Genomic DNA, 15,895 nt, shown 5'->3' on the forward strand with positions numbered 1-15,895 from the left:
AAAGCGCTATATAAATGTAACAAATTATTATTAATTATTATTATTATTAAAGTTCACATGCATGTAAAGGCAAGCGTCCCAATACTTTTGGCAATATAGTGTATTTCCTGCATTTAGAAGTGCACTACGGCAAACTTTGACAAAAGTTGTTTAATTCACTCAGGCCTATAGCTACTTTATGATTTTAAATAGAGGATCATGTATGTATACAAAACAAAATAATTGTGAAATAAACCAAATAGTGATCAAGACTAGATGCTGCTTGTTTTGAACCCAAACATTGTTGCACTCTAATACCATGGAAAACTATAGAAGCTTGTTTCCACCACAGCAATAAAAACGGTGATTGTGGACTTTTTTTTAGACATAAACTTACTTTTTTCCTCACAATTGAAAGTTTATATCTCACAATTCAGATATTTTTTTTCTCATTAGCATTGTGAGTCGCAATTACCTTTTCTGGCGGAAACAAGCTTCCGTAGAAAACCACGGAGAGCAAACTGAGTCACTTATATCAGTTTTGAGGCCTAACACACAAACATTTGTTAACAATATCTTGTAATTCGGACAAAGATTCAAAGTTTGGACAGCTAAAAACTATAACTGCACAAAATACATTTAATCAAATTTTAAGACGTTACAACTTGTATTGCAATTTTAAACATGTTTTTGTCTTTACATCAAAATTTCATTCTTACAGTTTTTTGTTTGTTTGTTGTTTTACAATCGCTAGGATCAATGTCTCAATACTTGGGTCACATCTTCAAAACACTTCACACAGAGGGAACAACAGCAATCTATGTGCAGATGTGGGCTAAACTATGGATCATTTATCATTGCTTTGGCACAAAATACATTCAATGTGTAAATTTTTCAAATCACATGAAATCTTTTCTCACTCAGACAGCCAAACACCTACAACAGCCTCATGCACGTTTACATACTCTTTTCAACAGTGCTAAACTTAAGGTCAAAACCTAACATAATACAAAACTGAATAGAACAGCAATTTTTGCTACACTTCTACAGTAATAACATGTTGAAATATATTCTGAATCTAAAACTGAAATACCATCAAAACAATTAGATGTAGCTGAACACCTACAAAAGTGTTAGTCTTTCATTTTTATCATCTAGGCAAAAAGGGGAAATCATTTTGTACTGTTATGTAAACATGTATAATGTAACAAACTGCAGTGCATTATTTTTGTAAAGACATTTTTACAAAATAACTGTGGTGTAATGCTATCTGTTGCTTTTTGTTTGTTGGGTAAAAACCTTTTGCTAGTGTTCTGGGAGAATGGCTTGTTTTGAGACATTAATTACGTGTTCTGGTCATTTTAGTGCATTTTGAATGTGAAATTAACTGCTGTGCCAAACTGAAAGTTGGTAAAGAGAAATGTGTGAAGAGTTTTGAAGAAGTAACCTACGTTTTGAGAAATGTGCCTTGTGATTGTAAAGTCCTATCAGTGTCAATACTCCATTTGACACGTTTGAACAATCATCCATTTTGTCCTTATAAAAACAATGTTCATTCATTTCTTAACACTGTTCCTTCTTGATAAAAGAATAAAAAACCTCCTAAATATGTAAACAGATTGTAATCAGCAGATCATCGATAAGAAAGGCTCATTTGCATGAAAAACACAGAAAGATAGAAAAGCATTTCAAGCCAAAACCCCTTCAATTTGGTCTGTGGAAATAAAGTCATGCAGCCATTCTTTTAAATTTAAACATTCAAGTTTTTTTTTTGTAGTTTTGAAAACTGAAGACACTAAGGCAACAAGAATAATTAACATTATATTAAATGCAAATTTGCAGGAAGAACTAAATTATGAGAGTTCAAAAGAGTTTCCTGTGCACATGCATCAAACTATTAAAGTTAAAGGACTGAACAGGTGACTTAACATGGTCGTTTTAACATATCAGTGCAAACTTAGCACATGATAGTGACCCTCACTACTCACAAACACACAGTAGTATCAATTAATATTATTACTTTGTTCCATCTCTTTAAGAATAAAAAGAGCTGTCTATAGTGCTAATCACAGTGCCCCAGCATACTGTACATTTTCTCATCACAAGCAGATGTTATTCTTAATCTATCACATAAACGCTCACTATTACAGTGACATTTTATAATGAAAATCATCAATGAGAATAACACAAGTAAAAAGCATAAAACAAACTTCCTGATGTTTTCCATGGGGAAAAAGTGCTTAATTAAGAAGAAAATATTTTACAACGCAACCCTACAAGTTCATGACAGGTTTCCAGAGATTCACTCACAAAGACGAATATAGACAGACAAAACTTATTTTCTCTATGCAAATTTACCCATAAGTGTTCTGTACAAAATGAAAATGTACATATTCTATAATAATAAAGATATTAGTAAAAATACTAGTATAACAAATTTTTTTTGGCAAAAAGTAATGTGATTCTACTTTAAATGCCAGGCCACTGTTAATGAAATCATTGAGGAATCTCAAAACAACTGACAAAAATCTATGAATTATAATAATATACACTGGCCGTCATACGTTTTTGATCTGTAAGATTTTTTATATTTTTAGAAGAAGTCTCTTATGCTCACCAAGGCTGCATTTATTTTATTAAAAATACAAAACAAGTAATATTGAGAAATATTATTAAAATGTAAAATAACTGTTTTCTCTTTGAATATATTTTAAAATGTAATTTATTTCTGTGATACAAAGCTGAATTTTACTCCAGTCTTCGCATGTTCCTTCAGAAATCATTCTAATATAATGATTTGCTGCTCAAGAAACATTTATGATTATTATCAATGTTGAAAATAGTTGTGTAAAACTTTTTTTTTTTAAGGATTCTTTGATGAATAGAAAGTTTAACAGTAATAGTAATAAGATTCTTCCACATTACGGTAATGAGTATTATGGGGTGAATGTGTTAATTGTTCTGAAAATAATGGGCAAAATATAAATTTATTTATTTATATACTTATTTTGGGGCAAACCATTTTAAAATAGACAGCATAGGAATGCCTCAAATAAATCCAATCTCTCATCTCCATTACAGAGTTTATTGCAAATGAACCACGCTGCTCTTCTGTCAAAGTTCACCTCTGAGTCGGGTGTGCAGGTCCTCCTGGTCGATTTTGCCCGTCTGCTGGTACCAGTGGTGGTGGGCGAGCAGGGCCAGATTACGGGCGGAAATGGCGCTCATCTCCATGGCACTGGCTGCCCACTCCACGGCGTTGAGGTAGTAGAGGCGCTCGTGGAGGATGAAGGGAGGCGTCCTGCGTTGCGGCGGGCTGTAGGAGGGGTACGCGAGCCAGCGCTTCTCCGACACCGAGTCCCAGGAGAGGAAGATTTGCTGCAGATGCTCCTGAGAAAGAGGCTCGGAGGAGAAGATCTTCCACACTTTGCTTTGGCTGGCAGGGCTGCGGCTGTAGCCTTTGGGAATCTTCACCGGGTCCAGAGAGCTCAGGCTCTTAATGTCGGAGGCTTTGTTATCCTGCGTGAGGATATCAGAAAAGAAGAAGTCTTCCGGCTTGTCTGTGGTGCCCAGAAAGGACACATTAAGCAGACCGTGGACCAGCGTGGCCACCGTTTGGTGGTAACGGCCAGGAAAGCGGGATGGAATGGGTGGAGAAAAGCCTGAGAAGTTGATCTCAGATACGCCCTGGTGGAGAGGTGTGGCAACTACAACTATGTCGTACATGGAATGGGCGGCACCAGACTCACCAATGTAGTTCACCTCATAGAAATTTGTGACTGAACCTGAAAGGGCAACAAAAAAAATTATAAATATGACCAGACAGTGGAGACGAACATTACCTTTTAAAAGATTTTAACGTTGGGTTTTTTTGCCTCTTATGCTCACCAATGCTGAATTTATTTGATCAAAAATACAGTAGAAGCAGTAATACTGTGAAATATTATTACAATACGTTTTAAAATGTAATTTATTCCAGTGATGCAAAGCTGAATTTTCAGCTTCAGTCACATGATCCTTCAGAAATCATTCTAATATGCTATAATGCTGATTTGCTGCTCAAGAAACATTTATTTTAGGGCTGTCAAAAGATTAATCGCGATTAATCGCATCCAAAATAAAAGTTTGTGTTTACATAATATATGTGTGTGTACTCTGTTAATTATTATTTATATATAAATACACACACATTCATGTATATATTTAAGAAATATTTGCATGTATATACTGTATATACATTTATATAATCTATAATATATAAATAGAAATGTTTTATATATAAAAATAATATTTTTTTCTTAAATATATACATGCTTGTGTGTGTATTTTTATATAAATATTAACACACATATATTATGTAAACACAAACTTTTATTTTGGATGCGATTAATCGCGATTAATCTTTTGACAGCCCTAATTTATTTATTACTATTTTTTTTTCCAGGATTCTTTGATGAATAGAGTTCGAAAGAACAGCAATTATTTGAAATAGAATCTTTTGAAACATTATAAATGTCTATATACCGTCAATTTTGTTCAGTTCCAAGTATCCTTGCTAAATAAAAATGTTAATTTCTTTTTTTTTAAATCTTACTGAGCCCAAATAGTAGTGTACATAATATATCAAATATTTACTATAAGTTCATAATGGACTGTACCAGTTTTGGATGGTCTCGTCTTTATGGAGATGGTAGTCACACGAGCTGGAACAAGTTCGGCTTTGCTATGGTACAAAAGCCCGGAACAAACCAACTTATTCCCTCCATCCACTGCCCACAAACCTGACTCGGCTCCTGCTAGAGCAACAGCACCTTCAAAAGAAATATGCCATTATTCACACGTTATGTATTAAATCTGTGTTTCCCAACTGCTTTTGCTGTAGGACCAGATTACACATTAGACAACAAGATTATACAGATATCAAGTGTTGACCCAACACAACAACAAATGTGGTACAACACTAACTATAAAAATGCAAACTTTGCTGTTACAAAAATACAGCACATGTTCTCTATGGCATTTGAGACGATGACAAATAATAGTGTACATTTTTAAAAATGTATGCTTTGTATTCATGTTAGTTTCATAGAATTTTGAAAAAATAACATTAAAAAAGCAAACATTTAATGACTCTAAAAATGTCAGGTGGTGTAACCAAGTAACAACATATTTTTCTTACACTACGAATACTTTAATCATTATTTTAAGAAAAGTTTTAAATATATTTTTCAATATAAGAAGTATTTTTTAGAAATATCATGAATCATACGTTTGTAAATATCATTACGTCGCACCACATGACATTTTTCAACCTAAACGAACTTAAAATATCAGCATTTTCTAAGCGATATGCTATTTACACTAAATGAAAATAGCGATAGATTCTATTTATACTAAGTAAAAATTATTATATTTATTAAATGGATGCCGCCTTACTAGGACAATGAAGTCCTCCCTGCACCTAGCACTAACCCTAACTGATAAACACTTTATTATTAAATGCACGTTAGACACTTTATTTCCACTTTTCAAATATTTTCTTAATTTTTATTGTAAATAAATGCCTTTCCGATCTCATATGTGATGGGAAAAGGGAGTAGAGCGAGTTCAGCAAAAGGCGGATTCGAACTTATATTCAAACTTTCTGCCATGCGCCTTAAGGCCTGTTCACACCGGGACGATTTTTGCATGCGTTTATAGCCTCATGACTAAACAAAGGGCAAAACGGCAGGCGTAAAAGCGTCATTTTTTTAAAAAACACCTCGGGTTAGTTTTTTTATTTTGACGCGGCACGTTAAAAACTGGCCGACCAATGAGATCAGCGCTTTTGTTCATGTGCCTGGAGCTGCTGAAGTGACAGTAAAACACGACTTGGTGGCGCTCAAGCACAAAACGGTCTTGCTGAGCACACATTTATACGACGAAGAAGTAGTAAGTAGACAAAGAAGAAGATGAGCTGCTAATGCTGCTTGCCAGTTAGCAAAAAGTGTGTGAATGGTTTTGGCCATTGACATAATATGTCTATGGGTGCGTCTCAATCAGCTCCCTAGTTCAGTAGTCAGGGCACTGATCAGGGAGTCAGCCCATTGACTTATGTCCTGATCAGTGCCCTGACTACGGAACCAGGGAGCTGATTGAGACGCATGCTATGGTTTTGGCAAGCACGTAAGTACTGTCTCTCTTCTTCTTCTGTGTGACAAGCGAGTGTCAAAAGCGTAAAGTGCCGCAGCACCACCTTGTGTACCATCTACTGAATTTGCACGTTCACTCGGTGCTTGGGTGTGAACACTCAAGATGCGCCGAAAAACGTCACAAAAAATGCTGGCGATAAGCGCGCGCATATTCGTCCCGGTGTGTACAGGCCTTTACCCCTACACTATTGCTACTCTTGACAATCCAGTGTCTTCTGTCATTTTGATTGGCCCAACCAGACGTCAGTGGGCGGAGTTAGTGTAAATAGCCTCTGCCAACAAGGTAGGCTATTTACACTTAGTGTAGATACTCTGATAATTGCAGAAATTAAAAGATGCTAATAATAGAAGAGTTTTATTCAAGTTATGTTATGTATAAATAGCATTCTTATTGTATATATTTGAATATATTAATAGACTCTGACCCAAAAAAAGAGTGTTATGTTACTAGGGTTGGGTACCGTTCACATTTTAACCGGTATCAGTACCGGTACCTGAAATTCGGTACCGGTACCCAACGGTACCTTTTTCGGTACTTTTGGGATGTTTACATAAATAACTGTAAAGAACCTGTAAGTCATTTATAAAAGTGTTATTGACATTATGCCAGAGCTGCCCTGGTCGCTGTCTGCCATTGTCTGTGATGTTTGATTACTGTAATATTAACTATTAAATAGTAGTCTAGCTACTTAATTTAATTAATAAAAACAACCATATAAATAATTTTTATTTTGACGGGTTGCCGTGAGTTTGAGTTTCTGTGTGTTTATGATATGACAGTAGTTTTTCTCAAATGAAACGGTAAAATGCTCATGAAGTGACTCAGTGGCTCTAGAGATGATGTTCGTGCGTTCATAACCTCATATGAAAGGCAGAGATGGAAACATGTGACCGTCACGCACGATTCAGTGAGAGTGTGTGTGAGGTAAACCCATAGACTGTAAACCGCGTGTCTACGCATTCATTCGCACAGAGACACGCATGATTCGTATTTAAATTGTCTTTTCGCGGTTTAATATTCACAGACACTAGTCTATATCACAATATGCGTTCTCAGGTACCGAAATTTGGTACAGATTGATTTAATGTGAATCGGTACTCGGTAGTACCGACGTAATTCGGTCGGTGCCCTTAAAAGTACCGAGTTCGGTACCCAACCCTATATGTTACTGACCCGTTTGTTATTAATGTTGAAAGGTCAAAGGACATACCAGCAAATCCATTGATTCGGACACTTTGGCCGTAGTTGACTCGCGTGATGGGTGCTACCATGTCATTGAGAAAGACCTGAGAGAAGCCCTCGGCCATCATGGCCTCCTCCAGCGTCTGATTGACCAGAGTGAGGAAACCGTCTCCGCCCATAGCATGCAGCAGCTTCTCCACGCTGGAGAACGAGTAGCCAAACTGCTGGTACTGATATATCCTACAGAGAGGACAGAAGTGGACAATGAAAGGACCTTAAGAAATGACAGGTAATAATCATTCTATTCCTCACCAGATGAATAAAGGCAGCATGACAGACAAACCTCATAAACTTATCCAGTATGCCCTCCACCCACATATTCATTCGAATGAATTGGAATCCATATTTCCACAGCATGCGAAAGAAATTCACAATAAACCAGTCGCTCTCTTCAAAGGTCAGCTCCTTCCCGTCAAATATCGCCAGTTTAGAAGGCACATCAGCACGAGGTGACATACCTGATCAAAGAAAATGACATAAGATAGGGCTTTTCGCACTTAACCCCAGGTTATCGTCGCTCTAAACCCTGATTTTAACCTCAGGCAAAGGAACGTTTCACACTTGTAATTTTAGAAGCGGGGTCAGTACCGTTTTTTTACCCGGGATTATGAAACCCTGGTCCGGAGCAGGGTTAGCACCGCTTTTGTACTGTTAACCCTGTAATGGGGTGCCAAATGTGTGCAGTGTGAAATTATCTGATTCTAATGATCTTAGAATGTTACGGCTAGATGCTTAGTAACCCGACAACCAATCACATGCCTCATATTCCTCAAGATGTACACCAGTAATGTTTTTTTTAAGGCACGTTTATAAAAGTTCTTCAATTGCCCTAATTGAACTAAGGCCTAATCCTGGCTTAATCTAAGCCCTGTCTGTGAAATCAGGCCTCTATGTTGAACAAATTTAAAAGGAAAAATGTCAAATGGTGATGGAAAATGTGTCAATTGGAGTGAACAGTGAAGACGGTTTAATTCGTACCTTTATAGTCTGAAAAGTCCATTCGGGAAAAATACTTGATAGTACAGCCGGTAATGTATACAATTAGATTTTATATAAACCGATGTCCTCGTCCAATCAGTTACACTGGCACCCCAAATATGCAAATAAGGACATTAACCCAGTGAATGTACAGTGTGAAACGACATCTAGTGAATACCAAGGATTAACTGTGCCCAGGGTAAATTATGAGGAGTGTTAAACGTGAAGCAAGATAACCCAGAAAACACTGGGATTAACTATTTCAAGTGTGAAAAGCCCTGAAATGGCTTTGCCAGATTTAACTGAAAGTATCCAATTGTGCATTTCCTAGAAGAACATCATAAGACTTTACACAAGAAAATCTTGAGAGGGACACTTACCGAGTCTGTCCAGAAAGTACTTCATGTGCAGGTTAAGGGGGTGAATAATGGATCCCCCCGTCTCATACTCGTATCCTCCAATGTTCTCAGTGGCCAAACGCCCTCCTACAGTCCCCGCCTCGAACACTTCGATCTTTACTCCCGGCCCAAACTCTTGTCTCAAGAAAAACGCTGCTGCCGTGCCTCCAATACCACCCCCAATTATTGCTGCAAAAGAAATGGACATTTAACCCATCAGATCCCACCAAACACACCCATTAACCCTGTAAAGTCTACTGTCTCATATATTTGATACATACATTTCTAAAGCCTATAAATTAACAACATTATAAAAACTTTGCTGAAAAACCTGTTACATTACATTTATTACCTGTTCACTACAATTTACTACATTCATTCTGTCATCTGAATGATATTTCATAATTCAAATTTTTTTTTGTAAGTAAAAGGCCTTTTAGTGTAATTGTAAAAATGCTTCAGGTCATGGTTCACATGTCTTAAAAGACGTAAATTATTTAACAAAATGTATTACTGGACTGAAGTAACTGAGGTTTACTTGATTATCCATACATATTTTTAAGAAAAATCACATTAAAATGTGAGTATCAAATATGATAGATCAGGCTTTTGAAGAACATTTATTCATATATCTCTCAATCATCATTCTATTGCAGTGCCCATATGTATTTCATTGCTCATTTCGCCCACACAATAATTTAATTATTTACAATTTCATCATACTAAGACATATTAGTATTAGATATATAGTTACAACTGATATTTGTGTGCATTTTATGCAAGTGCATTTTATGCAACTATAATGTTTTATACTGCTTTTTATAAGCTATATACATTTTTAGCCATATAAATAACATCTGCACAATAGCAGCATTTTGCTAAGTTTAGACCTCTAAATAAAAAAGGTTTTTTTTTTTTACCTCAATATTCTCACTATATCATACTATACGAGTCATAAAAGCCTGGTGTATCAAATATGATACAAAATATAAAACACATATGCAAACTTCTTGTTTTTAGATTTTGGGTAAAGGTTCAATAAAGAGTTTTCTGACTATTATTTCATAGTCAGTCTTTAAAGGGTTAAAAAGTCTACTAAAATAAATAAACGAATTATGTGAATTTGATCATACCAATTTTCTTGGGTGCCTCTCTGACTTCAGGAGCAGAGGCAAAACCCCTGCGTCCAACTTGACAAAGCCCAATGAAGAGGAGAGTCTTCATCGACAGGTTACTCAGAGCCATTCTAAAGATTTAGTGTTTCACAAATATTAACATCTGAAAAATAAATGGCAAGAAAATATTTAAATGAGGCATTAAGATGAGATCATAAACTTTTTATTGTCAGAAATGTTCGAAGGTCTTTCGGGTTTGGAATGACATGAGGGTGAGTAATTAATGACATAATTTTCATTTTTGGGTGAACTATCCCTTTAAAGGGTTAGTTCACCCAAAAAATAAGATTAGACCATGATTTACTCACCCTCAAGTTATCCTAGGTGTGTATGACATTCTTCTGTCAGTCGAATAAAATCGGAGTTATATTAAATATGTCCTGGCTCTTCCAAGCTTTATAATGGCAGTGACTTGTTGAGTCATTTTTGAAGTCCATAAAAGGCCATCTATCCATCATAAAACTTCTCCACACTCGTGGTGCGTTTGTGTAAGAAAAATATCCATATTTAAAACTTTATAGACTAAAATAACTAGCTTCCAGCAGTCAGCGGTACGCAAGTCGACTTGCGCTAAAAGAGAAACCCTTGACCCTTGAGTACTGACGAACACAGAAGAGCAGAGGATAGAGCAAAACAAAACACCGGTAAAAAATTTGAAGTCTAAAACGAGAATTTTTAAAGAGAAATGGCGGAGGACTTCGATATAAGAGAAGAAGGGCTTGAGTTTGTTTCCCAGCCCTTTTCGCAAGAGGCCTCAAAGCTTGAGATGCTCCTATAGATTGCATCAAGGGTTACTCTTTTAGCGCAAGTCGACTTGCGTACCGCTGACCGCCGAAAGATAGTTATTTTAGTCTATAAAGTTTTAAATATGGATATTTTTCTCACACAAATGCGGCACTTCGCTTCAGAAGACCTTTATTAACCCCCCGGAGCCGTGTGGCGCAGTTATATGATGGATAGATGCACTTTTATGGACTTCAAAAATGACCCAATAAGTCACTGCCATTATAATGCTTGGAAGAGCCAAGACATGTTTAATATAACTCCGATTTTTTTCGTCTGAAAAAAGAATGTCATATACACCTAGGATGACTTGAGGGTGAGTAAATCATGGGCTAATTTTCATTTTTGGGTGAACTAAACCTTTAAGACTATTTTCAAAAATGAATCTCGAAAATCTTGTATTCAGTTAAATCGCTTTGAGCTCCGTCTGTTTTTGAACACAAGCATGGATAATTGCAATTTACAATGTCGCCAGTCTGCTAATAATGTAATTGTAAGCTGTAATAAAAATGTAAATATTTAATCAAAATCATTGATAATAACTGCTGTCGACAGAGAGGACAAAGTACAGTTAAGTCTCATCGATTCAAAACAAATGAGTTTAAGAAGTTAAACTACTTAAGACTTTCATGCTGACATTGTCATGCATGTCACGTCCAAGTTTACGCAGCTGTCAAAACGACATACACGATCTCACCTCTTTAAATGTCGGATTAAGATAAAATAATAAAGTGCGTAAAACAGATCCAGCAGCCGCAGATTCGTCTTTTGGGGAAAATACGGAACCGGAAATAGGACGCACTTCATGGCGGAAGTGGCATGAATAGTGGCAGCATGCTAGATGTGGTAGGAGGTGACCTTACCTAACTGTAGTAATATTGCAGCATTTTAGTTTCAGTTCAAGCAGATGCATTTTTAACGTTTTAGTAATGATTTTCAGGAGTTGTTAGTAAAACGTGTTCGTGTCGATTCATGGCTTTGTAGAGTCGCTGCTGGTTAAAGTAGAAGCTGTAAGTGGACATTAAGCAGTTGGTGTGAGATCAGGAATGGCAGAGGCACAGCAGACTCGCGTGCAGAAGGCAGTGGAGGACATGGTTCAGAGTCTGGAGAGAGATCACATCCGGAAGATGCAGGTGACCTTCAGTTTCTTTGTAAAACCTGAAATTAGAAATAACTGAGCTGTGTGTGAGGGACAAGATGCTGACACGTGAACAATGTTGCTCCTTGTGGCAGGAACATTAATTTCAGATATTTTTTAATGACATGAATAGGAATATTCAATATAATCAGCAATATTGTGAGATAGCTGTTTTCTATTTTATTATATTTTTAACTGTAAGCAGCCATTTACAGCATCATTCCTCCAGTCTTCAGTGTCACATGATCCTTCAGAAATCATTCTAATATGAAACAGAAACATTATTATTATAATCAATGTAAATGAATCAATGAAAACAGTTTTTGCTGCTTAATATTTTTTGGCATTTATTAGAAATACAGCATTATAAAGGTCTTTCCTGTCGCTTTTGATTAGTTTAATGCTTCCTTGCTGAATAAAAGTATTAATTTCTTAATTATATATATATATATATATATATATATATATATATATATATATATATATATATATATATATATATATATATACATACACACACACACACACACACACACACTAGGGCTGTCAAACAAATAATCACGATTAATCGCATCCAAAATGAAAGTTTGTTTACAAAATACCGTATGTGTGTACTGTCTACTCTGTATAATTATTATGTATATTTGAATACACGGGTGTATGTGTATGTGTATATATATATATATATATATATTATATATATATATATATATATATATATATATATATATATATATATATATATATATATATATATATATATATATATATATATATAAAAATTAAAAAAAATACACAATAAACAATACTCGTTTGACAGCACTAATATATACACATTAAAAGTTTGTGGTCAGTTAGATATTATTATTTAAGACATTAAAGCTTTGCCATCACATGAATAAATTAAAATTTTAAATGTATTCAAATAGAAAACTGTTATTTTAAATTTAAATAATATTGATAAATACAGTTTTGAGCATTTTCTTGGTGAGCATAAGAGACTTCTTTCAAACATGTTTAAAAAATCTTACCAACCCCAAACTTTTTAACATGTATCATTTTTTTTTATCGCTGGCTATGTAATTATAATTATGTAAAATTAATTCATATTAATATATTATTTATACAGTTGATTTATACAAATTATATAATATTAATAATTATAATTAATTTACACTTTTATTTAATATTTAAAACAAATCATTCAATATTTTGTTACATGTAGTTTCTGTACATATGAAGTCATAACTGCATATAATTTATATCTATGCAAGAATGTTTTAGTATAGTATCATGTCAACTTCTGTTCTGATAATATGCATTAATCTTTTCTATAATTGATTTTCTATATTGTCTAGAAGTCTTTTAATACCTAAAAAATAGTCTTTGACTGCTTATTAATCAGAGGTTCATTGAGTAAATGGCTGCTAACAAATCTCTGCTCAAATCTGCTTTCAGGGCCGTATGTTCCACTGCAGTGCAGAGTGCTGTGAGCGTCCTGGTGAATCCATGAACCAGGTGCATCAGTGTATAGAGCGCTGCCATACGCCGCTGGCTAAAGCTCAGGCACTGGTCACTAGTGAGCTCGAGCAGTTTCAGGTCAGTCGACTTCTGTGAGATCATCTACTTTTAAAGGTGCACTATGTAATTTTTTTTCAGTGAAATGTCCAAAAACCACTAGGCTAGTGTTATATATTTTGTTCAGTTGAGTACTTACAATATCCCAAATGTTTCCAACTATTTGTAAATCGTGAGAAAATTGCTATTTTAACCAAGGAACTGGGACGTGTGAGGGAGTCGTCTGTCGATTGCGTCATATCTGCGTTTCCCTCGGTTTCAGGTTTTATTTTGCAGAAACGCTTTACTCTTACTGCAGTGTGAACAAGTGTCATAGCAGCCGCCGAGCGAACGCACAGAGTTACGTCATAACATCATTTTCAACACACTCAGATGTATCTAATATGATAAACAGAGCTGCGTTACCTCATACTCATGACCGGAAAAGCGGAAGTGGCACGGGTGGCTGTCATAATAAAAGTACCGCCGACGACTATGCCATAATAAAAGTCCCGCTGCTCGCGAGGCGTGTGTTCCGCTCTTCTTATTAACAATCGGTCCTGCGGCCTTGCTCAGCTCCATAACACTCGGTCCTGCTCTGCTTCATTCTACAGTAATGTTAATAATATCATCCATGAACATGATTTCTGACCGAGTCCTATCCCGATTCTTTTCCACCAGCTGTGAGGTGAAGACGACATCTCCCATGAATCCGTGCTCAAACTTGGCGTCATCAAACTATGCCTTTGTTTTGAATAGACGACCTCTAGTGGACGTTAAAGTTACATAGTGCAGCTTTAATCTTTCAGCTGGAATAGCGTGATGTGAAAGAACTATTGATTCCCCTACAGGATCGCCTCACGAGGTGTACGATGAACTGTAACGACAAAGCCAAGGACCTGTTTGACTCCGGGGCGAAGGAGCCTGCTGTGCGGGCGCTGATGGACCGCTGTGTGAGCAGTTGTGTGGACGATCACCTGAACCTGCTGCCCAGTGTGACGCGCAGACTGAAGGACAGCTTGAACTCAATACCTCAGTGAAGCAAAGGCTGTGAAAAATCATTATTGTGGACTCACCGGTTTCCTAGGAAGATTTGCTTACGAGAAGGTTGCTTTTTGCTGTCACCTCATTGTGACTTTTTTGGTGAGTGACGTGTTGATTGTGTCTGTATTGTTTGTGGCTTTTGTACAGGCAATAAATGTGACAAAATCTAATTTTTGTATTGTTTTTTTTAAATAATTACAAATATTTTATTTTTTAAATAAAACCCATTATTTTATATAAATAAAATATATACACGTTACATGTATATTTATAAACAAATGTTTGTGTGTGTATTTGTGTGTGTGTATATATATATATAACATGTATTTTATTTGTTTTATAAAATATACGTTTTTATTTTTAATATAGTAAAAAAAAGTGTATATATGTGTGAATACGACACGTCTTGGTTGTATTAATTGTTCTAAATATTAAAAAGGAAATAATTAAAAATAAAAACTGTTTTAGATAAACAAATAAAATATAAAAAGCATACATTGTTTTATATATAGCTATAAAAATAAATATATATAATAGAGCTAGTATATACATATAGCGTACATTGTTATTAATATATATGTTGATTTATATAAACATGTTTATATAGTATACATTGTTATTAATATATATATAAATATGTTTATTTATATAAACAATGTATGCTATTTTATATATATCAAATATTTTTTATATATGTATGCTGTTATATGCAGGTACACACACACACACACACACACACACTTAAAATCATCTGAAAATCATTTAGGCCAGTTTGAACATTTTTTTCTGTCAGTGCTGTTTTAATGTACATTTTGTAATGAGTTCTATCATATGATGCTTTGGTCCAACAATATTTACATTTAACCAAAAACACATTGTGTATAAATATTTTTTGGACACTTGTGGAAGTCACTTCAAATGCCCTGTTGGTAAACCAACACATGCCTGTTCAACCTTCACTGTTCCTACATCAGCATGCATTGAAAAATTACAACAACATGTATCACGTTAGCACCATTTTCAAACGATTGTACAAAACAGATAAAAGTCTTTTCTTTCTTTTTTTTTTGTAAAGAAAAAAAAATTGTGGGAATGCCTGACCAATTAACAACCAGCCTAACAGTAACAATGAGAAATGTTCAAATAGAAGACAACTTCCATAAATGCAAACAGACTCAACTGTGCAGAAAGGAAGTGAAGTACTAAGAGCACACTCTTAGCTCTGATGCTGATATCTAGCAAATTATTTAAAAGGAACCGGACTATTTACAAATTAAGGATACAAATAAAATGAATGAAATAATATACATGAAGTTAACAGAACATAAATAGTAACAAGCAGGCTTGATTAAAGGCTGGACTGGTGTATGCAGTGTTGGGTCACGAAACACTGCGGGCGCTGCTGCTCT

At 35.2% G+C, this 15,895-nt stretch overlaps 3 protein-coding genes across 5 annotated transcripts in view; 1 reads left to right on the plus strand and 2 right to left on the minus strand.

Annotated features, from left to right (window-relative positions):
* Positions 1-582: 582 nt before the first annotated feature.
* Positions 583-11,570, minus strand: pcyox1 (prenylcysteine oxidase 1). Its single transcript, XM_079805169.1, has 7 exons — positions 11,445-11,570; positions 9,923-10,067; positions 8,772-8,978; positions 7,697-7,871; positions 7,382-7,593; positions 4,638-4,790; positions 583-3,764 (listed from the first exon to the last, which is right to left on the minus strand). The coding sequence occupies exons 2-7, from the start codon at positions 10,032-10,034 to the stop codon at positions 3,094-3,096; spliced, it is 1,530 nt and encodes a 509-aa protein (XP_079661295.1). The 5' UTR covers positions 10,035-10,067; positions 11,445-11,570; the 3' UTR covers positions 583-3,093.
* On the plus strand, positions 11,546-14,654 carry fam136a (family with sequence similarity 136 member A). 3 transcript variants are annotated; one of them, XM_079805173.1, is made up of 4 exons: positions 11,549-11,593; positions 11,732-11,880; positions 13,344-13,484; positions 14,294-14,654. In XM_079805173.1, exons 2-4 carry the CDS (start codon positions 11,794-11,796, stop codon positions 14,480-14,482), a joined length of 417 nt encoding a protein of 138 aa, XP_079661299.1. In that variant the 5' UTR covers positions 11,549-11,593; positions 11,732-11,793; the 3' UTR covers positions 14,483-14,654. The 3 variants fall into 3 exon arrangements, with proteins under 3 accessions (XP_079661298.1, XP_079661299.1, XP_079661300.1); XM_079805174.1 differs by having other exon boundaries at positions 11,553-11,600; XM_079805172.1 differs by having other exon boundaries at positions 11,546-11,880.
* Positions 14,655-15,253: 599 nt separating this feature from the next.
* Positions 15,254-15,895, minus strand: part of gmcl1 (germ cell-less, spermatogenesis associated) — a 10,562-nt gene continuing 9,920 nt past the window's right edge. The window contains exon 15 of the mRNA XM_079803889.1: positions 15,254-15,895. This exon is cut by the window's right edge and continues 115 nt beyond it. Coding sequence (XP_079660015.1) covers positions 15,867-15,895 — 29 coding nt within the window. The 3' untranslated portion in view covers positions 15,254-15,866.

Source organism: Gobio gobio (genome assembly GCF_949357685.1).
Source record: "Gobio gobio genome assembly, chromosome: 22".
In the NCBI taxonomy this organism is placed as follows: domain Eukaryota; kingdom Metazoa; phylum Chordata; class Actinopteri; order Cypriniformes; family Gobionidae; genus Gobio; species Gobio gobio.